The sequence below is a fragment of the Urocitellus parryii genome, chromosome 1 (assembly GCF_045843805.1).
Source record: "Urocitellus parryii isolate mUroPar1 chromosome 1, mUroPar1.hap1, whole genome shotgun sequence".
NCBI lineage: Eukaryota > Metazoa > Chordata > Mammalia > Rodentia > Sciuridae > Urocitellus > Urocitellus parryii.
In genome coordinates, this window is record NC_135531.1 from 57,406,551 (window position 1) to 57,432,293 (window position 25,743).

A 25,743-nucleotide genomic window follows, 5' to 3' on the forward strand; every position below is an offset into this window, starting at 1 on the left:
ACAGTAGAAGAAGGGGAAATCCTACCAGCATCTTCAAGGGATACTATAGCATTAACTATATACTGACTATCAGAAAATAAATTAAATATAGAATCTTTAAACATCACAAAAGTTTGTAATACTGCATTAAGCTCTACCTTTTGAGCTGATTGTTTGGGTACTAAAAATGTAAAAGTTCGATCAGGGGTAACTATTGCTGCTGTACCATTATTTGACCCATCAGTGAATATATTTGGAGCATTCATGATAGGTGTTTTTCTTGTCATTTTTGGAAAAATTACAGGATGCAATGACCAAAAAGACAATAAAGGATTAGATGGTAAGTGGTTATCAAATGAAACATTAGATTTGCACATGATTATTGCCCAAGTATTTAACTCATTAGCTAATTCATCAATTTGATTCATAGTATATGGAGTAATAATTTTATTAGGAGAAATTCCAAACACTGCCTTTGCTGTTTTTATTCCTTTGAGTATTAATTGTCCTACAGCCTCAGGATACCTAGTAAGAATATTGTTAGGAGAATAAGATAAATGTATCCATAATAATGGACCTTCTTGCCAAAATACTCCTGTAGGAATATTTTTTGTTGATAGTACAATAAATAATAAAGGCAAACTTATATCAATTCTATCCAAATGCATATTTTCCATATATGTTTCAATGATTTTTAATGCCTTTCTTGCTTCAGGCGTTAACATTCGGGGTGAATTTGGATCTGATGGACCTTTTAGGATATCAAATAAAGGTCCCAATTCTCCTGTTGGAATACCTAGATAAGGCCTTATCCAATTTATGTCTCCTAATAACTTTTGAAAGTCATTAAGTGATTTGAGTTGATCTACTCGTATTTGAATTTTTGGTGGACGGACCATGGTTGAGGATAATAGAACTCCCAAATAATTAATTGGAAAATTTAATTGTACTTTATCTATTGCTATCTCTAGATTATAATTTTTTAATAAGTTTGTAAGTGTGGCATAACATTCTAGCAATGTGTTTTTAGCTTTGTGTGCTAATAATATGTCATCCATATAGTGAAATATTTGTAGCTCAGGATTTTGATTTCTAAGTGGCTGGATTACTTTGTTAACATAAATTTGACACATAGTTGGGCTGTTAGCCATCCCTTGAGGGAGTACTCTCCATTCATATCTCTGATCAGGACCTTCATGATTCAGTGCAGGGATAGTAAATGCAAAACGTGGACTATCCTCAGGATGAATTGGAATTGAAAAAAAACAATCTTTAATATCTATAACTAAAACATACCAAGTTTTTGGCAAAGCAGACAACTGAGGAATCCCCGATTGAGCAGGTCCCATAATGACCATTTCATTATTAATGGCTCTTAAATCTTGCAATAATCTCCATTTACCAGATTTCTTTTTGATGACAAAAATGGGAGTATTATGGGGAGATACAGAAGGTTGTATATGTCCTTCCACTAATTGTTGTTTGACCAGATCATGGGCTACTTGTATCTTTTCTTTAGTCAAGGGCCACTGAGGGACCCATACTGGTCTTTCTGATTTCCAGGTAATTTTTATTGTCTCAGTGGCCCTTTGTGAAAATCCAACCCATGTCTGTCTGTTCCTTGATTTATTTGTATTGGTGCTGCTATACCTTGTTCTTGTTTTTCTAATCTTTTTCCTTTCCTAAAACCTTGTCTAGCCATAATAGTGGGTGCATTTTGATTGATATTATTTGTTAATGTCAAACCTAATTGATCTAAGACATCTCATCCCCATAAATTTACAGGAAGATGATCCAATACATATGGCTGTATAGTTCCTTCACATCCTTCAGGATCCTTCCAATCTAATACCATTGCACTTTTATCGGGATTATTCGCCACTCCTAGGCCTCGAAGCGTTTGAGTGGCTTGTTGTAATGGCCAATGTTTTGGCCATTCTTGACGAGAGATAATGCTAAGGTCTGCACCTGTATCCAGTAGCCCATTAAATTCATGTCCTTGAATATTTAGTTTTAGCATGGGGCGAGAATCTAAATTTAAAGAAAGCATAGCCCAATCTACACCTGTGGAGCCTAATCCCTTGGAACCTCTTTCTACAACATGACTGGAAAATTTATCATGTAGGCTTGGTATTATTAGTAATTGTGCTATTCTATCTCCTGGTGAAATTACTGATATACCCTTTGGAGAACTGGCTATAATTTTTATTTCACCTTCATAATCGGGATCAATTACCCCAGGACTTATCAAAAGTCCTTTTAGAGTAGAAGAGCTGCGTCCCAATAATAAGCCTACTGTTCCTTTGGGAAGAGGTCCTTTCACCCCTGTGGGAATGATTTGAACTCCCATCTCTGGAGTTAGTACTGATTTGACGGAGGCGCAGATGTCCAACCCTGCGCTCCCTCTAGTCTGTCTGATGAGGGATCTGATGCCCTGGGCACTACCCTGATGGGGTTGCTGGGGTTGCTGGGTTCCTCCAGAGCTCCGTATATTTGTGGTTTGGGGCCCCGGAGCATTGGGGCCCCCTGTCCGTTTTTTGGCAACGGAGCCCGATGCCTTTGTCCACGATATTGTGGATAAAAACCTTGTCCTTGTTCGTTTTTTGATAATGGAGTACCCTCTATGGTGGTTTGAGAACGGCATTCATTAGCCCAATGTCTCCCTCTACGGCATCGTGGGCAAATACCCGGTATTCTATTCCTTTGATACCTAGTATTGTTAAACCCTCCTCCTATGGGGCAATTCCTTTTAAAATGTCCTGCTTGTTGACAATTGTAGCATGTTCTTAGCCCGGCATCTAAAGCCTGTTTTACTGCAGCTGCCACAATTTGCCCTTGTTCATTAATGTCTCTGGCATCTAAAGCCTGTTTTACTGCAGCTGCCACAATTTGCCCTTGTTCATTAATGTCTCTGGCATCTAAAGCCTGTTTTACTGCAGCTGCCATGACTTGCTCTTGTTCATTAATGTCTCTACACAATTTAATATATTTGTTTAAATCTTCCTGTTTCCATGGTCTAATGATATCTCTGCACCAACGATTCGCTTGGTCATAAGCCAGTTGTTTTATTAATGGCATTGCTTGTTCTGTATTCCCAAAAACTCTGGTAGCTGTTTGAATAAGCCTATCTACAAATTCAGCATAAGGTTCATTAGCTCCTTGTATTATCTTAGATAATTGACCTTGTAAACCTCCATGTCCTTGTAAAGTCTTCCATGCCTTAAGTGCATCTATAGCAATTTGTGCGTATACACCAGGATCATATGCAAGTTGTTGCTGCCGATCCTCATAAGGTCCCTTTCCTAACAACATATCTAGATTTCTCTGAGGATAACCAGCTGCTGCATTTCCCATAGCTGTCTCCTTGCAAAATTCCTCATTAGCAACCTTCCATAACAGGTATTGTCCTCCAGTTAGCACAGCTTTACACATATTAGCCCAATCTGCTGGCGTCATGTTTAAGTTGGTAATGGATTCGATCAAGCTTACAGTGAAGGGTGCTTGAGGACCATAGGTTGTTACAGCCTCTTTTAGCTCCTTCACTGTTTTGTAAAATAAACCCTGGTGAATTCGCTGCCCTCCTACCTCAAATACAGGGCATACTTGAGATCCTGTCTCAGGATCCCAACTATCAACTGCGGGGGTTGGGAGTCTCTTAGCATATGGAGGTGGTGCTGTTGATTGGACCCTTATGCCCTCTGGTGATAGAATGCTGTTAGTAGCAGTCTCCTGTAGAGGTGGTGCTGTTGGTTGGAGACTTTCGCTCTCTGATAGAAAGGTGTTATTAGCAGTCTCCTGTTGTAACTTTTCCCCTGATGGCTTTTTCTGCTCTAAACTTCCTTCCTCTGTCTCACTAGCTTGAAAGACCTTCTCTTGTACTTGAATCTTTTCCTCATTCTGACTAACTTGAGAGACCTCTTTTACTTGAATCAATATGTCTTCTCCTTCCTCTACCTTTGTCTGATCTGAAGGCTTTGGACTAAGCAAACCAGATACGTTCGCCCACAATGTCAATGTGCCAACTGGCAGAGTCCCTGGGTTGTTCTTTTCTATTCTTTTTAAATCTTCACCATGATGGTTCCATTGTGATATATCTAACAACTCCTCCTTAAAAAGCCATGGGCTATATTTTTGTATTGTATCAACGTATGCCCTGAGTATTCTTGATTTTACTGAGATGCCTCCTTCGTCTAACAATTTACTTAACACTCTTTCGGTTTGTTTTTTACTAATTGCTGATCCCGTATTTCTACTATAATACAACCCAGCAAGATAACACCAAACCAAACCGAGACAGAATCCAATAAAAATGGAACAACAAAATTTCATTATAGCCTTTCTATCCTCCTGACATGTGCATCCGTCCTTTCTCCCTATCTGTTCCTCAGACGCAAATAGTTTTTCCTCAGTTGTGAGCGGTTTTTCTTCCGTCTCACTCATCTCCAGGGACTGAAATGTCCATCCGACCTTTCTCCCTATCTGTTCCTCAAACGCAAATAGTTTTTCCTCAAATGTGAGCGGTTTTTCTTCCGTCTCACTCATCTCCAGGGATAGGCAACTTAAAACAAAAATGAAGCAAAACAAAAGAGTAAACTTAGAATGGCTACCCATCCTCTCGCCCTGCCCTCAGGGGCGAGCAGTTTACTTACCCTCAGTCGCTCCCCGTGCGAGCCACCAAATGCCGCAGTCTGACTGGGCACAATTCAGGAGCCACTTGTCAAAAGAAACAAACTTTATTTTTAAAACTACAAACGCCAAACAAAACAGCTCCTCAGGAAAAACCCTCAGAGCCCAACTGCCACCACTGGCTTCCAGAAGCCTCTCTCTACACAAACCACCTCCCACAATCCTCCTGCTCTTGAGGCCGATTGGCTAGGTCGCGTGGGCGGAGCCAAAGAAGTCCCCCAATGAGCAGTTCCGTAGTCTGAAGGGCAGGGAAACAGCCCAATGAACATGACCGCAGAGGAGCCAATCAGCTAGATGTTGCTGGGGCTGCTGTGAGCCAATCATCAGCTGGCAGTCTGAAGGGCAGGGAAACAGCCCAATGAACATCACCACAGAGGAGCCAATCAGCTAGATGTTGCTGGGGCCACTGTGAGCCAATCATCAGCCGGCAGCTGGGAGTTTGCTGGCAGCTGGAAGTTTTCTGGGGCCCCTTTGGCTGTGGCTCTCAACAGTGTACCTTTTTCCATCCTTTCACCTTCATCCTGTGGATGACTTTGACTGTAAAGTCAGTCTCTTGTTAACAACGTATGGTTGGGGTTTGCTTTTTAATTCACTTTGCCAGTCTATTTCTTTTAAATGGAGAGTTGACTCCATTTACATTCAGTTTTATTATAGAGAGATAATGTTTATTTCCTGCTATTTTGGTTTCTAATATTTAATTCAGACTTGGTTCTCCTTTGATTGGCTGCTCTTTTAGTGAGATTCATCCATTTGCTGGCTTAGATGTTTATTTTTCATGTAATATTTCATTTAGTATTTTATGTAGCGCTGGATTAATAGTTACAAATTCTTTTAGTTTCTGCTTAACTCCAAAAGTTTTTTTAAAAAAAATTTTCCTTTTCAATTCTAAAGGATAGATTTGCTGGCTATAGCAATATTGGCTATAGCAATATTGTTGGCAACCATTATCTTTCATGGTTTGATATATATTATTCCAAGCTTTTCTGGCTTTTAGAGTCTTGACTGGAAAATCAGAGGTAAGTATAATTGACTTTCACCTAAATGTGACCTGCCGTTTTTCTTTAGTAACTTAAAATTCTATTATTTTTCCATATATTAGATATTTTAATTATAATGTGTTTTGGAGAGAATCATTTTATATGTTGTCCATTTGGCATTCTCAATGCCTCCTGTTTTTGGATTTCCATCTCATTCCCAAGGTTTGAAAATTTTTCTGATGATTTCACTGAATATGTTTTGTATTCCCTTAGTTTGTGTATTTCTGGCTTCTTCTAAGCCAAGATTCTTAGGTTTAGTCTCTTAAAATTGTATAAGATTTCTTGAATATTCTTGTTATTGTCATAATCTTTTCTTTATTATTTTCAAGATTATATACCTTGTCGTTGAGGCAGGTAAATTCTGTCTTCTATGATCTAATGTATTGTAGTGCTTTCAACTGAATTTTAAATTTGATTTATTGAGTATTTCATTTTCAGGCTTTCCATTTGGTTCTTTTTCAGAATGTCTATTGAAATATTCTTACACTCCCTGATTTTCTCTTAGTTCATTCCTTTGTTCTCCCATAATTTCATTAATCATTTTAACTATCAACTTTCTAAACTCTTTATCTGGAATTTCTACCACATGGTGTCAATGGGATCAGATTTTGAAGATTTGTGAGCTATTTGTTCCGTTACTCACTCTTTCACATTGTATTTGGGATGATTATATATATATGAAAGAGAGAGAGAGAATTTTAATGTTTTGTTTTGTTTTTTTTTTTTTTTTTAGTTTTCGGCGGACACAACATCTTTGTTTGTATGTGGTGCTGAGGATCGAACCCGGGCCACACGCATGCCAGGTGAGAGCGCTACAGTTTGAGCCACATTCCCAGCCCGGGATGATTATATTTTCTACTGTTATATAAGGGATTTTTTAGTGAGTTGCCTTCTTTCTTCCTTTATTTGCTAATTTTGTTAGCTGTAGACAGACACATACCTTTATATTTATTTATTTATTTTTTATGTGGTGCTGAGGGTCGAACCCAGGGCCTCACACATGCCAGGCAAGTGCTCTACCACTGAGCCACAACTCCAGTCCAAGTTGCTTTCTCTTTACAAAGTGCCCCAGGCTGAGTGAATATCTAAGTGTCAGTATTCCCACTCAATATGTACCTGCTGCCATGCCCAGGATCTAGCACCACTTTGAGAGAATATTTTAATCTCTACTAACAGTAATCACTTTAGAATGAAACCATATGATAATAAGCCTTTAAAAACTGATTGAAAATGTTCTCCACAATTCCTCTAATCCAAGTATATACTGACAATAATGTTCTTGCATATATTGAGAGATTTGGTACTAAAATAGTAAGATTACTACAGCAGTTACTTATATAACCTTTCAATCTTCCCTTTACATAGAGTGATTTCATAGAAATATTTTCATTTCCTGAATTTATAAACATATTCTTTTATGTTAAACTGTAAATATTGAATAACTCACCAAGAAGATGATGTCAGATGTTACTACCAATTCTGAGATCAACCATCCTACAGTAGTCTAATGCAGGATGGCCAGAAACCATCATATCTATGAAGATATTAAATGTTTGAGAGGGAAGAAATGTGCAGGCAATTCCTTAATGAATTGTTGTTAGAGAGTTGCTGGTTCCCTGCATCTTGCCTTTCTCTTCTAACTAACTCTAGAAGCAGGGGCTTCAGTGGTTAATGTAGATTGGTATCTTATTCCCATATGAGATTACCAAATGATTAGGAGATTTGTGATTGGGTGTGATGGTAGAGCAAAGGGAATCATCAGAATTTGTTCAGGCAAAAAATTTTCTGAGCTAGGTACATTATATGCTTCAGAAAGAACTGGCTCGATTAAAACCAATCCAAAGGGCATTTTAGTGGGAAAATAGTGGTTGGCAGAAAAGGCAGAGGTGGACTTCTGTGCTGTGTATTCCAATGATGAAATATGAGACCATGGAAATAGGTACATTCTCCCACACTGAGGAAACTGCAGATGAGAAATCACCAGTGGTGTTCAGGTCTACAAACCATGACAAGATCACTTATGAAAGAGCTAACTTTAAATGAATGCTGGACCCAGAGGGTGAAAAATTGACTTAGGAGCACCCAGTGGTGCACTGATGAATGATTAACAAACAGCCATCTGAGAGTGTGGGTGGAAAGTGTTAAAGAAAAAAAGAAACTATTTAATGACACTTGTTAAAGCATTGTAAGACCTTATTATAAAACAACTTTGATAAGTACAGAAAACATGCAATTGCGGGGAGATACTGGTCTCAACTTCAAACACATTGTGGGGCAAGTGGGAATCCATAGCCAAGAAGCAGTGTGGGATTCAATGAGTGGAAAGTTACTAAGAGGTAGAACATCAATAATAAGGGGAATCCTGGATAAACTGATCTAACAGAATTCTTGTTAAAGACAAGTCTGTATGATCAGACATTACCTGGAAAAAGGTGGAAAATGAAGAACCCAATCAGATAATGGGGGTGATCAGATATCCAGAGCTAAACTCACTTATTCACACTGTTTGCTAAAACTGGATTTTTCAAGGAAGTATACAGATGGGCTCAGAAGAAAGTTCAGAAGCCTGGCTAAAGTTTGGACAAGCAAAGAATCTTTGTTAGGAAGAAAATGCTGATTTGTAGCATTTGAAGATTCTGTAATGTACATAACTTGTTTTAAATTTATTCTACACATTATGATTTCTTCTTTCCTTTTCTCCTCCTCCAATGACCTAGTAAGTAAGATGTAGCAAATGACTAGCAAATAGTAGATTTTTTCATATGTATTGTGCTACACACACACACACACACACACACACACATATATACACATAGTTGTCAGTGAACCTTTATTTTTATGTGGTGCTGAGAATTGAACCCAGTGCCTCACACATGCTATGCAAGTGCTATACCACTGAGCCACAACCCCAGCCTTGCACTTATATTTAATATGATTTAATTAAAAGTTTATATACTTTAATAGGTGGCTATCTATGATAACTGACTTTGAAATTCCTAAGAATTGAACAATTGTCTTCACAAAGTAGTAGGAGCTGGCTCCAGTATATTGACACCCTTTACTAGGAAATTCCTGTTTCCCTCTCTCTGTCATCCCTGTACACCAATCCTGGAGGGATCAGTCTTTATGGTTAGCAAAAGGGAAGAGATGAACCAGGGAAGAAGAAATTATAATGTGTAGACTAAATTTTGGAAGTCTCAGTTCTTTCAGAATCTTACTTGAAGGAAAGTGAGCTAATCCTTCATTTAACAATATAAGCATTATATTAGAACGTGTAAAAGATGTATGGCTGCAGGAATGAAGATATAAAAGGAGAAATATGACAAATCAAAATAATGTACATTCTAGTTGGGGTAATATTCATTGTACTTCATTACTCATGCATAATCTACTCCAAACAAGACCTGCCAATACTGATTTCTGCCCTTTACCCATGTAACTAGCTTGTAAATGATCAGCTAGAACTCAGCTTTGAACTGCCCTAAAGTGATCATGTAATTTTTCTCTTTGTTAGTGTGCACTGCAATAAATGAAGAGCCAGTTTTAGTTTTAATGACATTTGGTGTCTGTGCCATGGTAGTCAATTTGGTTATCTCACTTTTAGTAAGATTAAGATCAATCAGTGGGTTTTAGTGTTGTTAGCCTGATCCATTCATTATAAAATTCCCCATCATATTTTTGACTAATGATTTTAGCAGCGATGATGATCATTGCCTAAATCCATTGTTTTGTGGATGTAAATGTTAAATTTTTAATTCTTTCATTTTTTCTGTACTCATTAGCTGTGATTTCTCTATAAAAATACATAACATATACTATTACAAAAAGAAAAATATCTTGCCCTCATTAAATCTGGTTATCCTGAATTTGAATTTCAGACCTAGAAGTTTTCTATACTTAGCTTAAGTCAGGTGATGTTTGGAAGAAGTGCTATGTACCAGGGGAAAATCACCTCTTGGTCTAGGGCATCTGGCACCACTGACCATCCTTTGCTGTATGCATCTTCTATGGCTATGAAAGGAAAACTGGTTGATTAAAAAAGTGAATGCACCGCAGAGTAGGTAAGAATTTAAACATAGAGGATGCAGGCGAGCAGGTCTGAAGAGAACAGAGGTCTGGTTCTTTTCATATTTATTACTGTTCTTCCTAGAGTTGAGATGAGGAATGTTTTATTGGTTTAAACAACAACTACTAACCATCCTGGCTTAAATATAATCTAAATAGTAAAAAAACAAAAAACAACAACAACAAAAAAACCCCAATAATGACAAAGCCACTTCATCTAGGGAAAAGGACAGTGGTTTGGGGAGTCAGAAAATCCAGTGTTATCCATTTATTTTGACAAAATTTTAAAGACTCAACATGTGCTAGATACCAGAAATTCCAAGGTGAATGTTAAATAGTTTACAGGAAAGGAGTTCAGTTTGTCCTGAATCTTCCTCTGACTTGCCAAGTGGAAATTCACCTGGTTTTAAGTTATGTCTTGCTTAACCACAGGGAAATGTTCTCTTGGGTGATTGCGAGATTGTGCTAACACCCAGGTGTACTTAAACAACCTGAGATGTTGCATGACACTAGGCATTAAAATCTTTATTGACTGAAATGTCATAGTGCATGACTATAGTTTGAATTAAAACCCTCCAAATACACTAAGACACATCAAATATTCTAACACTTCATTAAGAAAACAATTATTTTTGGAGGTTGCCAAGGTACTATTATTCTTAAAAAAACTGCTAAAAGGGGAAAATAAAGTATTTATACTTCCCTTTTTTTTACACAATCTATTTCTGGAAGTGTGGAGAGAAAATACATGTACAAAATACACCAATGAGATTAGTTGATCCAAAAGCTTCTGATAAGTGTATCTGTTTTGCCTATCTTGGAGGGAGATTAAGGTGAAAGAAAGAGCCTGGTGGGCTGCATAACCATTCTTTGGGTCTAAGACCACTTTCTGGCTTTAAAATGCAGTACTGAGAGTCCCGACTGGCTGGGGCATGCAGAAGCTGACAGCCCTTTCGGATTAGAATCACACGCACCAGGTACATTGTAGGTGACATGCGGCGGGTTCGCCCTGGGGTGGGCAGCACTGTTCCCTTTTGGCCCCTGCAGCAGTAAGCCCAGTTGCCTTGTCACCCAGCCAAAAGAGCGGGAGAACAACTTCCAAGCTAGCACCGATACTAAAGAGCATGCGCGCGAGCGCCAAAGGCCACTTCCGGCCGTCGGAGCCGAGGGGCGGGGCGGTGCGGTGCGAGGCGCGGCGTGCGACTCCGACGTGTGGCTCGCGGCTGCCCCCTGCTGGCGGCGCGGGTGAGACGACGGAGCTGGAGAGCCTGCCCGTCGGTGACCGCGCGCAGCTCGCAGAGCCCTGGGCGTCCTGAGCTGCCCAGCGAGGCCCGTCTCTTGTCAAGAATTTTACCATTATTATTTTAAACTCACAATTTCCCCTGGCCCGCAAAGCGTCCTTTTGCTTGCTGAAAAGGGGAAACTAGAGAAGGAGGGTAGAAAAGATCCCGCCTTCAAAGAGAAGATGGAGGAAGGCGCCCAGAGCTTAGATTCGGATAGTGATGAAACTGTGATTGAGGGGTCGGTGACAGAGAGCGACTTGGAGGACGACGAGCTGCCCTGGAGAAGGTGACCACAGTTAGGCCTGCAGCTTCAAACCCTCGTGCCACTGAGGGCCCACGCGCTGTTTGAGGGTCTCGGGGTGGAGTGAAGTCGTGGGTCGCAAGCTGAGGGCTCGTGGGCAGGTTAGAGCCTTGGGGGAGGGGGCAGCCACGCCTGAGCTGAGAATTCTTAAGTAAGCAACAACCATGGGCCCTTCACTCGCCTGTTAGCGACAAAATACCGTTTACAGTATATGGCCTCATGGCATTTACCAAAAAATTATTACCTCTTAGACTGGGGCTGTATTTACTTTTGCACAGGCACAACAGTCTTGGGATGGAAATCCTCAAATGAGTTTTGCGTCAAGCTAATGAACAGCATTTCTCTCAGGAAAAGACTGTGTGATAGAGAAACTGGTCCCGACCCAACTGAACGGATGTTGTAGAAGGACAAAAAAGTTGGAATTTCAGTTCATCAAAGCTTTTCTTAAACATCTTCTCTGTGCTCCACATAGGAAGACTCAAAAGGATGAGGCTGCTTGCTTTTGAGAAAACTTAAGACCAGGAAAAACACTTAGGCAGATAATTTCAACATTCCACAGGAAAACTAGGGATGGAGGTATTTCCAAGATAGTTTAGGAGCCCAGAGAGACTCAACCTCAGGGTAGAGTTTGTTAGGGTTGGTTTATGAATAAAAGCTTGAAGGTGTTTTAGGAATTAGCCAGATGAGGAAGAGGTTGAATTCTTGGCCAAGGATCAAAAGGGGTAAAGGTTTAGAGGGGCATAGCGTTGTGGTATGTGTTTTGGAACGTACAAGGGGTTAATCTTGTAGAATTGTAAAGTATGATGTGGAGAGTATGAAAGAGGAAGCTAGGGTGCAGCCATGTAAGGCCTCATGTGTGCTCTGTGTAGTCTAGTAAAATGCTCATCATAATTAGATTTCCATTCACTCTGGTATGCCCCAAATTAGAGGTTTCAAATTTTAATCTGCTTTTAAGTCACTCTGGAATTCTGCTAAATTGTGCATGATTCCAGTTCAGGAGTTCTACGGTGAAGTCCAAGTTTCTGCATTTCTAAGAAGCTTCCAGTTTAAAGCTGGTACTGTTCAAGCAGGGATCTTCTTTTGCAAAGCAAGCTTTGGGAGCAAAGTAGAATGAGATGATGGGGATTAAATTAGGAAGAACCAGTGGGAATGGAGGGAAAAGGTCAAATTTGAGAAATCTTTAGGAAGTAGATTTGGTGGGAGATGCTGGTTGATTATATAAAGGGGCAAGGGAAGAATGTAAAGGGTGATATCCAGGTTTCTGGTTCTTTTATATGTATATATATATATATAGTAGTTTATGCTCTTGTTGGAATATAGAGAACATTTTATCAAATGAAGGAGTCTCATAATCATCCCCCAAATCAAGATTCAGAACAATTTCATTACTGTAAAAAAAAATGTGTGCTGCCCCCTTAGTCAAGCTGTACTACACCCCCTCAATTTGATTTATTGTTCTCTTGTATGTAACTTTTTTCTCTGCCTTCAAAGTTTTTTTTCTTTTTTCTTGGTACTTTTTAATTATTCATAAGAGTAGGATCCATTTTGACATAATTATAAAAGCATGGAATATATCCCAATTGCTTCCTACCCTCTACTGATCTCAAAAGGCAAAACAGAAGACAAAGGCAAGGTTTTTTCTTTTCTTTGGTGCTCAGCAGTTTGATTATGGAGCATGGTTTTCTTTTTCTTTTCTTTTTTCTTGTTTGGAGTTCACTGAGCTTTTTCAGTCTGTAAATTAATATCTTTCACCAACTTTAGGAGGTTTTCTGTCATGATTCTTTCAAATATATTTTTTCACACCACTCTTTCTCCTTTCCTTTTGGTACTTCAATGATGTGGATATTAGATCTTGTGATATTACTTCCCAGATCCATGAGCCTCTATTTATTTATTTTTTAAAATTTTTAAAAATTTTCTCTCAGTTTTTCGAACCATATAATTTCTAATGCAATCTACCACTGGGCCACAACCACAGGCCCCTCAAAACTTTTCCTCTAAAATTTCCACTTGGGGTCTAGGGTTGTGGCTCAGAGGTAGAGCACTTGCCTACCATGCGTGAGGCACTAGGTTCAATCCTCAGCACCACATAAAAATAAAATAGAGATATTGTGTCCACCTAAAACTAAAAAATAAATATTTTTTAAAAAAAATTTCCACTTGGTTGAGGCTGGGATTCTATCTCAGTGGTAGAGCACTTGCCTTGTACATGTGAGACACTGGATTCCATCCTCAGCACCACATAAATAATAAATAGATAAAGATATTGTGTCCATCTACAACTAAAAAAAATTAAAAATTTTCCATTTGGTTCTCAAGGTTTATATTTCTCTCCTGAGAATTTCAATCTTCCCATCCATTTGATTAATGTTCTTTTTATCTCAAAGAAGATGGTTATGATAGTTGCTTTAAACTCTTTGACTTATATTTTCAACACCAGAGTTATGGGGTATGGGATCTCTTTCATGTTGAGTAATTTTGGATTGTATCCTGGATATTTTGAATATATTATGTTGTGGACTCTTGACCTTGTTAAAATCCTTTAGAGAGTGTTGGTTTTTATTTATTCTGATAGGCAGTCAACCTAGTTTACTAGTTTAGACTTTGTCTTCTGTTTTGCCTTCTGTATGTGTGGTGGTTACGTTAGTCTTTCCTGTGTTATTTGAGTCTGTCTGTGTGTACCATCAAGGAAGTAATCTGGATGTTGAACAATAGTTAATATCATAGTTGAGTTCTGTAAGTCTTAGTTATGCTTCCTAAGGTCTGTTCCACATATGGAACAGTTCAGAACTATGTCTGGAATTTATGTTGGGTCATGTACAGGTGACTCTCCTTTCCCTATCTCTTCTCCAGGATTCTTATACCTGCTTCACTCCCTATACCTGCTTGCTGTTTCATGTGACCAGAAAGACAAGTTTCTCTTAACAATTTCCTATAGCTAGAGCAGGCTTTAGGGCAAAGAGTTAAGAGAGAAGAGGGGGATTTCCCCCATACTCCTCAAACTTACACAGACTCCCTTTCCCAGTTCCTCTATTAGAAAAAAGCTTTTTCTTTAGTATTTAAGTGCCCCAGATGCATGGTTGGTATTGATACAGCTCAGAGGCTGGGACTGGCCTTGAGACAGGGCTGGGAGATCAGAGAGAAACAAAAGAAAACCCAGTGGTTTCCTATACACTTTCTGGCATGCAGGAGTTCTTTTCCTTTGTCTTCTGGATGGAAATAGGGATTTTCTTTCTTTCTTTTTTGGTGCTGTGTCCACTGTGTAGTTCTGGGATTAGACTTTAAATCAAAGCAAAACAAAATTAGACTTTAAAACAAAACAAAACAAAAGAACAACAACAACAACAACAAAACCCAAAGAGCCTAAACAAACAAAACCAAAAGAAATAATAAACTGTAACTCTAATAATAAATGGATATTCCAGGTGATTATTCAGATTTCAATTTCAGTTTCCAGTCTAACCTGATATTGCTTACTTTTTGGAGTTCTCAGATAGCCTTTTAAAAAATAGTTTTCTAGAGTTTTTAGATGTAATGAGTTAGATAAATAGGCTATAGATGGCTCACTCTATCTTGGCCCACCAGTCTCCCCCTGCCCCCCAATTCATTTTTAAATATTTATCTGCAATGTGGTAGGAACATTCTTTCAAACTTTCTAGACCAATATTAAAAATTAGTGTTCTTTCAGTGAAACAAAGTCTAAGAAGAACTGGAGCCAAATGCCAAGTTTTTTGGTTTTCCTTTTCTTCATCTTCTTTACTTCTGTATGATTAATTTTGGCTGTTTATCATGTATGAGCTCCCAATTTTGATTGGAATGAGGAGTATAGATCCTAGTAGGGCAGGGATCTCCAACAGGCAGAACATTATAAGGTTCCATATAGTTCAGTATTCCTGAAGAACTGTAGCTGCTAAGATGTTTTTGGTGAGAATGGAGAGTTTCATGACCTTTGGGATTAGAAGAGGCAGTACTTAAGGTTATATCTCAATTTAATCCTATTCAGAATTATGGAACTACCTCATTGTTACATGAATTTGAGTTTATGTTCAGTGACCTGAACTTGAATTTATGTAACAGTGGGGTAGTTCCATAATCATGTCCTCTGAACATTATAATTGCACATAGTAAAAGGCTACCTATGAACCTGAAAGATAGGTGTTAATTCTGTTCCTTCAAGATAGATTAGTAATGTATTCATATGAATTGCCTAGATTGAAAATACTTGTTATAATATGTAACAACAAATCTCACCATTATGTACAATTATAATGTACCAATAAAAATATGGGGGAAATAAATAAAAATAAACACAAACAATAAAACATTAATACAAAATAAAATACTTATTAAAAAGGAGATGCTCCTAATTGAGGAAGCTAGGAACGGAATATAAAGTACAGGAAACAAAATTAATCATATTAAATTAGCTAATGAAAACAACCATTTGGGGCAGGATCTATGTCAAAATAGAGGCTATTGCACTGATTAATGCAGAATGGTTACTATTTTTAGAGGTGTTACTGTAAATGGATATTTTAATATTTTTTTTGTGTGTGAATCAGACTCAGTATGGCATTAGGACTCTGTGTTGTCAAAATTTTGATAACATAAAACTGAAACCCTAATTGTCATGAAAATTGTCATGAAAATTGTCATTGTACATTTTTGGTACTGGGGATTGAACTCAGGGGCACTTTACAACTGAGTTACATATCTAGCCCCTTTTTATATTTTATTTTGAAACAGGTCTGCCTAAGTTGCAAACCTGGCTTTAAACTCACAATTCTCCTGCCTCAGCCTCCTGAGTCATTGGGATCACAGCTTCACTGTGCTTTAACAAAGCAGTGAAAAGTATTTCAGGTTTTCAGATTTTACCCCTAAATTTCCCTTTCGTCTTAATAGTTAAATAAAAGTTCTCAGCATTTCTTTTTTAAAATTTTAAAGTTATATTTTATTATTAAAATACTACATCCATAATTAAGTAGTTGTGGCTTTTGGAATATTAGTTCTTGACTAATATTTGGTTTAATTAAGCTTCAGGAAATTAAAGTTCTGTTTTCACTTATTTGTTGATTGAACATGAAGGAATAATTTTTCTGGATCTCACTATCTTCATTTTCCTTTTAGGATTAAAAATAGTCTTAAATCATTCCTTAAAGAAGCAGTAAAAATTATAATTAATAATTTACATATTAGAAAATTATCTCAGTTATTTGCAATAGTGCAAATTTCAAAAACAAGTAAGTTATTTAGGATCATATGATTCTTAAGTAAATTTATGATATATCTTTCTGATATCAATATTTAATGGTTTGGGAAAGATTTTGAATGGTATTGTGAATGTTTGAATATATTCCTAGGTGGAAAAAAATGTAGTTTCTAAAGCCTTGTACAGATTTATCCAATATTTATAAAAGAATTTACAGTTTAAACCTCTATAGAAAGAAAGCTAGAAGAAAATAAAGCAAAATCTTAATATAGGTAGAAACAGAGGGGATTTCTTTTTCTGCTTCTCCTCATTGCCTATGTTTGCTACAACAATTTTGAATAGATACTACATTTACATGACTCAAAATTTAAAAACTGTATAAAAGATTGTAATGAAAGACTGAATAAAAAGTCTCCCTCATCTCTGTTCAGTGAGCCATCCATTTTTTTTAAACATTGGCAACCAATATGTTTGATTTCTTGTTATTCTTTCAGAGATATTTTCTAAGTACATATATGTTTAAGAACACATGTAAAACTATTTTCTCAAAATAGAAGCACTATGTCAAAGAGATTGGGTGTTTATTATCTTGATAATTGAGTTTTTTGTGTTTTGTCTCATGATTAAAAAAGCCTTTCTTCCACCCACTGCAGTTATAAAAGAATTCTTCCTTGTTTTTTTCTAGTACTGTTTGATTTATTTTTTAACATTTACATCTTTGATTCATATGGAATTTTTTTGAAGTAGAGGGTTAAGTATGGATTCAACTAAATTATTTTCTAGATATTTTATTTATTTTCCTAGTATCATTTTTTGAAAAAAATCATCATTTTCTCACTGATTCGAGATGTCCCCTCTTTAATATACTAAATCCCTATATATAATGAGTGTATTTCAAGGGAGCTTATTCTGTTTATTGATCTGTCAATTTATGTGCCAGTATTACATTTTGAAAATATTTTATGTCAGAAAATAATATAGGTTGTTCCTTCCTTAGTCTTATTTTTCTAGCCACACTTATTTACTTTATAATATGAACTTCAGAATCAGTTGTATAGTTCAACAAAAAGTCTTGTTGGTAATTTTATTGTATAATATCATATTTATTTATAAGTTTTACATATTGACTATTAATATCTGATATCTTTTTCCTTTTTTATTGCATTAAGATTATAATAGGGGTCTGGGGTTGTGGCTCAGTGGCAGAGCATCTGCCTCACACATGTGAGGCACTGGGTTCTATCATCAGCACCACATAAAAATAAATAAACAAAATAAAGATATCGTGTCCATGTATAACTAAAAAAAAAATAAAAAAAAAAGATTGTAATAGGGGCAGAAAATTTACCTCTCCCCTCTCAGGGTCCCATCTAGGTCTGAGGATTAAATTGGCATAGGAATAAAGAATATAAATTTAATGTAAGTTTCATATGACATAGGATTTCTTGTGAAGGAATAAAGACCAAAGAAGTGACAAAAATCTATGTGCTTTTGTATTAAGTTGAACAAAGACTCTTATAAAAAAGTAATTATGTATGCAGATTAAAGGGAGATAATAATTAAGGTCTGTTTGTACAGAATTTTCTAGACTAACTCCCTATAAAATAGTGTTGTTGTTTTTTTTCTTGTACAGGGAAGGCATCTTTTACATAGAAGTTATTATCTCCTCTATTCTGGAAGAAAAAGAGGAGATTAGAATGCCCTTCTTCCATTGCAGTTTTTCTAATTGCCTTTAGCTTAAAGTAATTTTTAGGATAAAGTGGCATATTTTGATGTGCCTTTATATTCCACCTTTCAAGATGGAATTTCCATACAGTAAATTTACTTTTTTTTTTTTTTTTTTTTTTAGCATTGATGTTCTGTGAGTTTTGACAAACACATTCAGTTATGTAACTACTACCACAAACAAATTAAAGAACAGTTCCATTATTCCCCCAGATTCCTCCATGACCCTTTGTGTAGTTTTTAGGTTAAAAAAAAAACTAAAAAAATTTTAAGAGTTAAAATAATTCTGCTTTTTAGGGAAATTAAAGTTAATGTTTTACCTGAAAACTGCACTGCAGTAATGGATTGAGTAATGAATTTTTAATCATTAGTAATGGCCAGTAGAATTGAGCCAAGAAAGTTGCTTTTTTTTTTTTTCCTTACAGCAGGTGCCTATATTTACTTTCTTGGAGGATGTATTAGAAAAGTTAAGGGCTGGAGTTCTTTTTTTTTTTTAACTTTATTTTTTAGTTGTAGATGGACACAATACTTTTATTTTTATTTTTTTTATGTGATATCTGGTATCAAACCCAGTGCCTCACACATGCTAGGCAAGCACTCTACCACTGAGCCACAATCCAGGCCCTGGAGTTCTTTTTGTTGTTAATTTTGCTGGTATTATTAGGAAGTTTGGGGATTTAGTTAACCCTATAACCAAAGAATCAGGAAGGAGAGAATTGGTAGGTGAGGGGACAGAGTTAGAAATTTCTTTCTGTGTAGGTCTTGTTTTATGCATTTGTGTTTTGAACATGTAAATGTTTTACATAATTATAATGCATAAACATGAATAAGATTCCTGCAAAGGTTGTGGCTCAGCTATAGAGTGCTTGCCTAGCATGTGTGAGGCACTGGGTTCAATCCTCAGCACCACATAAAAATAAGTAAATAAAAATAAAGGTAAAAATATTAAAAAAAATAAAAACAATTATCTAATTCTTAGGTTTCAAGAATATTATCTACATCATGTACAACCAGAAGAATGAGAAGTTACACTCCATTTGTATATGATGTGTCGAAATGCATTCTGCTGTCATGTATAACTAATTGGAACAAATAAATTATTCAATAAACCTTTATAAAAAGTACAAAATACAAATTAAAGCAGGTAAATATTATGGGCAACTTTGCAGTTTACTAAAAAAAGAGAAAAAAAGAAAAAAGATTTTTTGGTATGGTAATTTACTAAGGATTTCTTTTCAAACCCTTTTATCATGTACAACATAATTTAAAAAAAAAAGGCACCTCTGTGCTGGGCATGAAACCTTGAAACATTTTAAACTTCTCCAATTTAGTGATGCTTCTTATGTAATAAGGAAAATATATACAGAATATGTATAATCAGGCAAAGTGGCTCCTATTTACTAGATTTTGGAGAAAATGCAGCTTTTTAGTTATCATTGAAGCAAAGTAGGGAACCTGCTTTTGCCAGTTGCATTTGGATCTTTGTGAAAGTCCACTTGGTGCTGAGAAACACAAAATAACTTTCTTAAGTAATCACATTATTAATGATAATTATTAGTTTATGGACTGTAAATATGGCTTTCCCCTAAAAGAAGCAAAGGTCTCACTGGAAATGATGTTTTAGGTCTGAGGCAAGAGATGTTTAAGATGAACCTGGAATATCTTATGCCATGAAGATAGTAAGAACTAATGGTGTTATTAGTTTGCTTGGGATACCCTAACAAAATTCTACAGACTTAGTGGCTTAAATGAATAAATTAATTCAATCACAGTTCTGGAGGCTGGAGGTCCAAGATCAAGGTGCAAGCAGGGTTGGTTTCTCCTAAGGCCTCTCTACTTGGCTTGCAAGCAGTGTTTTCTTCTTGTATCTTCACATGGTCTTTTCCTCAGTTGTACTTACATAGAAGGCCCCTAGACTTATTAAATGAGATCCTAGTGACCTCATGTAATCTAGATTTCCTCTTTAAAATGTTTATCTCTAAATAAAGTCATATTAGTGGTTAAGGTTTTCGACATAAGAAATTTGTGGGGACACAGTTCAGCCCATAACAAGTAAGATCATCATGAGCCACTTTGAAGAAGTTTTTACTAGGCAAAAATGGAAGAATTTGATAAGAATAATAACAGCAGTGGATTTAAATCTATAAGTTCCAAATAGTCTTTAAAAAGCTTTATTTTATTCTGAAAACTAGTCAAGAAAGAGAAAGAAGTTGGCATTTATCTTACCTTTCCTAGTTCCCTGTTAATTGGCATTTACCTTACCTTTCCTAGTTCCCTGATAATGTGTCTAGATTACAAACTAATGAGCAAAAGATTTTTAATATATTTACTTCTAATAATAAATTGAGAAAGAATGATAAACTAAAATACCCCATTCCATTTATTCCCTATGAAGTAATGAGTGGATGTAGGCAGTGGTCATCAATGGGCACTAACATCACAAAAAGAATATCAATCATACTCTGTTATTGCTTGTTTTAACTACCTACATGTTCTCCAAAAGTGAGCTTTAATTAGATCAGACTTCTAAGTCTAATTAACATTTTACTGGAAATATACAGAGACAGAAGAACATGTTAAATGACATGAAATCAGCAATTCCAAAATGTGGGATACTCTATAGGAAACACAACTCAGTGTTTTCAATAAATAAATTTCAATGGGTCAGGGAAGAAAGGACAATCGATAGATTTTAAAAGAAAGTAAAAAGACATAGTATTTAAATGTAAATGTGTATCAAGGTATACACACACATATTTTAGAGAGAGAAAGAGAGAGAGGGAGAATTTTTTTAATATTTATTTTTCAGTTTTTGGTGGACACAACATCTTTATTTTATGTGTGGCTGAGGATTGAACCCAGCGCCCCGCGCATGCCAGGCGAGTGTGTTACTGCTTGAGCCACATCCCCAGCCCACACTTATATTTTTTGATCCTGAATTGACATAGTGATTATGAAGAGACACAGTTGGAAAAATATGACTATTATTAGTTTTCTTTTGCTGTGTTACAACTTATTCTAAAATTCAACATTTTCCTATGTAATATTATGTTATGTATGTATACCATGTTTCCTTTATCCATTAATCTGTTGAAGAGCACTTAGGTTGGTGTCATAGCTTTTGTGAATTGAGCTGCTATAAACATTGATGTGGCTGTGTCACTGTAGTATGCTAATTTTAACTCCTTTGGATATATACTGAGGAGTGGGATAGCTGGGTCAAATGTTGGTTCCATTTCTAGTTTTTTTGAGGAATCTCCATATTGCGTTTCAGAGTGATTGCACCAATTTGTACTCTTACCAGAAATGTATATGTGTACCCCTCCCCATATCCTTGCCAACATTTATTGTTACTTGTGTTCTTGATTGTTGCCATTCTGATTGGAATGAGATGGAATCTTAGTGTAGTTTTAATTTGCATTTCTCTAATTGCTAGAGATGTTGAACATTTTTTAATGTATTTGTTGACCACTTGTATTTCTTCTTCTGTGAAGTGCCTGTTCAGTTCCTTTGCCCATTTATTGGGTTGTTTGTTCTGTTGGTGTTAAGTTTTTTGAGCTCTTAATATATCCTGGAGATTTATGCTCTATCTGAGGTGTAGGTGGCAAAAATTCTCTTTCATTCTGTAGGCTTCCTCTTCATGTTATTGATTATTCCCTTTGTTGTGAAGAAACTTTTTTAATTTGATGGCCTTCCACTTATTGATATTTAATTTACTTCTTGCACTTTAGGAGTCTAGTTGAGGAATTCTTTTCCTAAGTTGACATGATGATGTATTGGATCTACATTTTTCATCTAGTTGGTATAGGGTTTCTGGTCTAATGCGTACGTCTTTGATCCACTTTGAGTTGAGTTTTGTGTGGCATGAGAAATAGGGGTTAAATTTCATTCTGCTACATATGGATTTCGAGTTTTCCCAATACCATATCTCCAGTGTATGCTTTTGGCACCTTTGTCTAGGAATGGGATAACTGTATTTTTGTGGGTTTGTCTCTGTCTCTACCATTCTGTTCCATTGTCTTCTTGCTTATTTTTGTGCCAATATCATGCTGTTTTTGTTACTATAGCTCTGTAGTATAATTTAAGGTCTGGTATTATGAGGTCTCCTGCTTTGCTTTTCTCATTAAGTATTGCTTTGAATAATCTGGGCCTCTTATTTTTCCAAATGAATTTCATGACTGCTTTTTCTATTTCTATGAAGAATGTCATTGAAATTTTAGGAATTGCATTAAATTTGCATAGTGCTTTTGGTAGTATGGCCATTGTGACAATATTAACTCTTGTCTATCCAAGAACATGGGAGATCTTTCCATCTTCTAAGTTCTTCAATTTCTTTCTTTAGTGTTCTGTAGTTTTTATATTTTTATTTTGAGATAGGGTCTCACTAAGTTGTTTAGGGCCTCTCTAAATTGCTGAGGCTTGCTTTGAACTCATGATTCTCCTGCCTGTACCTCTGGAGCTGCTAGGATTACAGGTGTGTGCTTAAGTCTAATTAACATTTTACTGGAAATATACAGGACAGTAGTATGCTAATTTTAACTCCTTTGGATATATACTGAAAAGTGGGATAGCTGGGTCAAATATTGGTTCCATTCCTAGTTTTTTGAGGAATCTCCATCCTGCTTTTCAGAGTGATTGCACCAATTTGTAGTCCTACCAGCAATGTATATGTGTACCCCTCCCCACATCCTTGCCACAGCTTCATCTTTGATTCTTGGCCACTTTCAGTTTACTGTGTAGGCTTTTCCATAGTATAGTTCACAGCATGACATGCTGACTTTCATCAGAGGGAAGAAGAGAGAGTACAAAAGGGAGAACATGATTCAAGCCCATGTCTTCTTGTGAGCTAGTCTCAGAAGTAACATTCTATTGTATTTACTGTATTTTGTTCATTAGAAGAATTACTGGGTCCAGCCTATACTCAAGGGAAGAAATTACATAGGGTATATATCAGGAGCTATTTTATAATCTGCTTACCACAGCCTAAATTTAATAACATTAAGGAATTATTGACTTCTTAGGTGTAATGATATGGTTATTTTCAAAGACATGATTATTGTTATATTAAGTTTTTGTATTTGAGAGTTAACATACAAAATATTTTCATATGAAATGGTTATTGTGTTTAGAGTTCACTTTAAAATAGTCCATTGGGGGACTTGGGTTGTGGCTCAGTGGTAGAATGCTTGCCTAGCACAGGTGAGGCCCTGGGTTTGATCCTTAGTACCACATTAAAACAACAAATAAAGGTTAAATTCTTTAAAAAACAAAAAGACAAAAAAAATCTATTGGGAGACCAGCAGGGGGCAGAGTTAGTACTTGTATTTGAAATTTTCAGTTAAAAAAGTAGAAAGGAACATGAACAAGTAAGTAAACAAAAGCCCTTAGTACCAAACCACACATGCATGCCTTAGCATAGATGATTAATTTTTTAGAAAACTGTTTTGTTTTTTTAAATTTTTATTGTAGTAAAATATGCATTACATAAAATTTACCATATCTATCCCCCCTCCCCCCCCCCCCCCCCCCCGCCATACTGGGGATTGAACCCAGGGGCATTTAACTACTGAGCTACATCCCCAGCCCTTTGGTATATTTTATGTAGAGACATCTCACTAAGTTTCTTAGGGCCTTGCTTAATTGCTGAGGCTGGCTGTGAACTGGTGATCCTCCTGTCTCAGACTACCAAGCTGCTAGGATTATAGGTACCACTGTACCTAGCACCATATTTACCATTAAAAAAATTTTTTTTGTAGTTGTAGATGGACAGAATGCCTTTATTTTATTTGTTTACTTTTATGTAGTGCTGAGGATTGAACCCAGTGCCCTGTGCATGCTAGGAAAGTGCTCTGCCACTGAGCTACAGCTTAAATAAAGTGTTTATTTAAGTACATTGACATTGTTCTTCAACCATTACTATTTCCTAATCATCCTGTAGTGACATCATATACCTGTTAAATCATAACTCCTCATTCTTCTCTCCTTCCACCCATACCAACCACTATTTTACCGTCTGTCTCTACAAATTTGACTACTCTAGGTACCTCATATGAGTAGAATCATGTAATATTTGCTTTTTTGAGTCTGGATTATTTCACTTAGCATAATGTCTTCAAGATTCATTCATGTTATAGCATATATCTATCTGCATTTCTTTTTAAAACAGAGTACTATTCCATTGTATGTTTATGCCATATTTATCCATGTATCCATTAAGGGACATTTGGTTTGTTTCCTCCTTTTGGCTCTTATGAATCATGCTTCTCTGAACACAGTTATACAACGATGTGTTCAAGTCCCTGCTTTTAGTTTTTTTTTTTTCATATGTACCCAGAAGCAGAATTGCTAAATCAAGTGGCAGTTCTTTTTAATAAGTTTAAGAATCACCATACTGTTTTTCATAGTAATGCCACTCTGCATTTCCACCAGCAACACATATGCATTCCAGTTTCTTCACATCCTTACCAGTACTTTAAAATTTTTTTTAACAATAGCAGTCCTAAGGATTGTGAAGTGGCATATCACATGATTTTGATTTCCCTAATGATTAGTGATATTGGGCATCTTTTTATGTATTTACTGACCATTTGTACTTCATTTTTGCAGAAATATCTTTTCGAGTCCTTTGCCTATTTTTTTATATATATTTTTTGGGATGGCATCCTATTATATTGCCCACACTAGGCTCAAACTTGTGATCCTCCTGCCTCAGGCTCCCTTGTAACTGAGTCTATAGGTATTCATCACATACCTAATTTTCTTTGCCTACCTTTTCAGTAGAAAAGATAAATACTTATGTCTGCTGAGTAGCATACTTACCAGGGAGAATTACTGTTATTTTTAAATTGTACATCTCTCATTAGATTTAGAGTTTCTCAAAGGCTAAGGCTGTGTGTCCTCTCTTTTCCTCACATTGATGCTACCTCAAACATAGTGAGAAATAAATCCAAAAATTAAAGTGGACATTTCTGAAATAATACTTTGAAATAAAAATGTTAAAAGTGGTGTAACTAAGAATTTTAGCAAGCATAAGTATAATAAAAATGATAGTTAAAATCTTAGTCTTTATTTTTAGAGACATAATAATGTGCTTTCTCTTTTGATATTCGAAAGGTTATTCTTTGATCAAGACACATCTCTTAGATCTGAGTTCAGTGTTCATCCTGGAATAAGTGGATTGTGCCAAGGTGAGAATGATTCTTTTCAATAAGAATTCTCATATTATTTTCCCAACTATTATTGTTCCATTACCACAATTTTATATTTAGTCCTATTCTTAACTTTGTGCAAAGTTAGTTTCTTATAAATATATGTAACAGGCTGTAAGGTCTGTTAAGGTATAGAAGGGACAAAAATGGGAATTGTAGCTTCTGGAAGATATTTAAGACTCCTAGAATGATCCATAGACATTAAAGTAGCGCTCTTGATAGCTTGTTTCCCCCTGACTGCCAAAATCTC

The 25,743-nt window shown here is 36.2% G+C and overlaps 1 protein-coding gene across 1 annotated transcript in view; it reads left to right on the plus strand.

Annotated features, from left to right (window-relative positions):
* The first annotated feature begins 11,232 nt into the window (after positions 1-11,232).
* Positions 11,233-25,743, plus strand: part of Ankrd31 (ankyrin repeat domain 31) — a 184,291-nt gene continuing 169,780 nt past the window's right edge. The window contains 2 exon segments of the mRNA XM_077791084.1: positions 11,233-11,336; positions 25,399-25,472. Of these exon segments, the coding sequence (XP_077647210.1) occupies positions 11,233-11,336; positions 25,399-25,472 (178 nt within the window).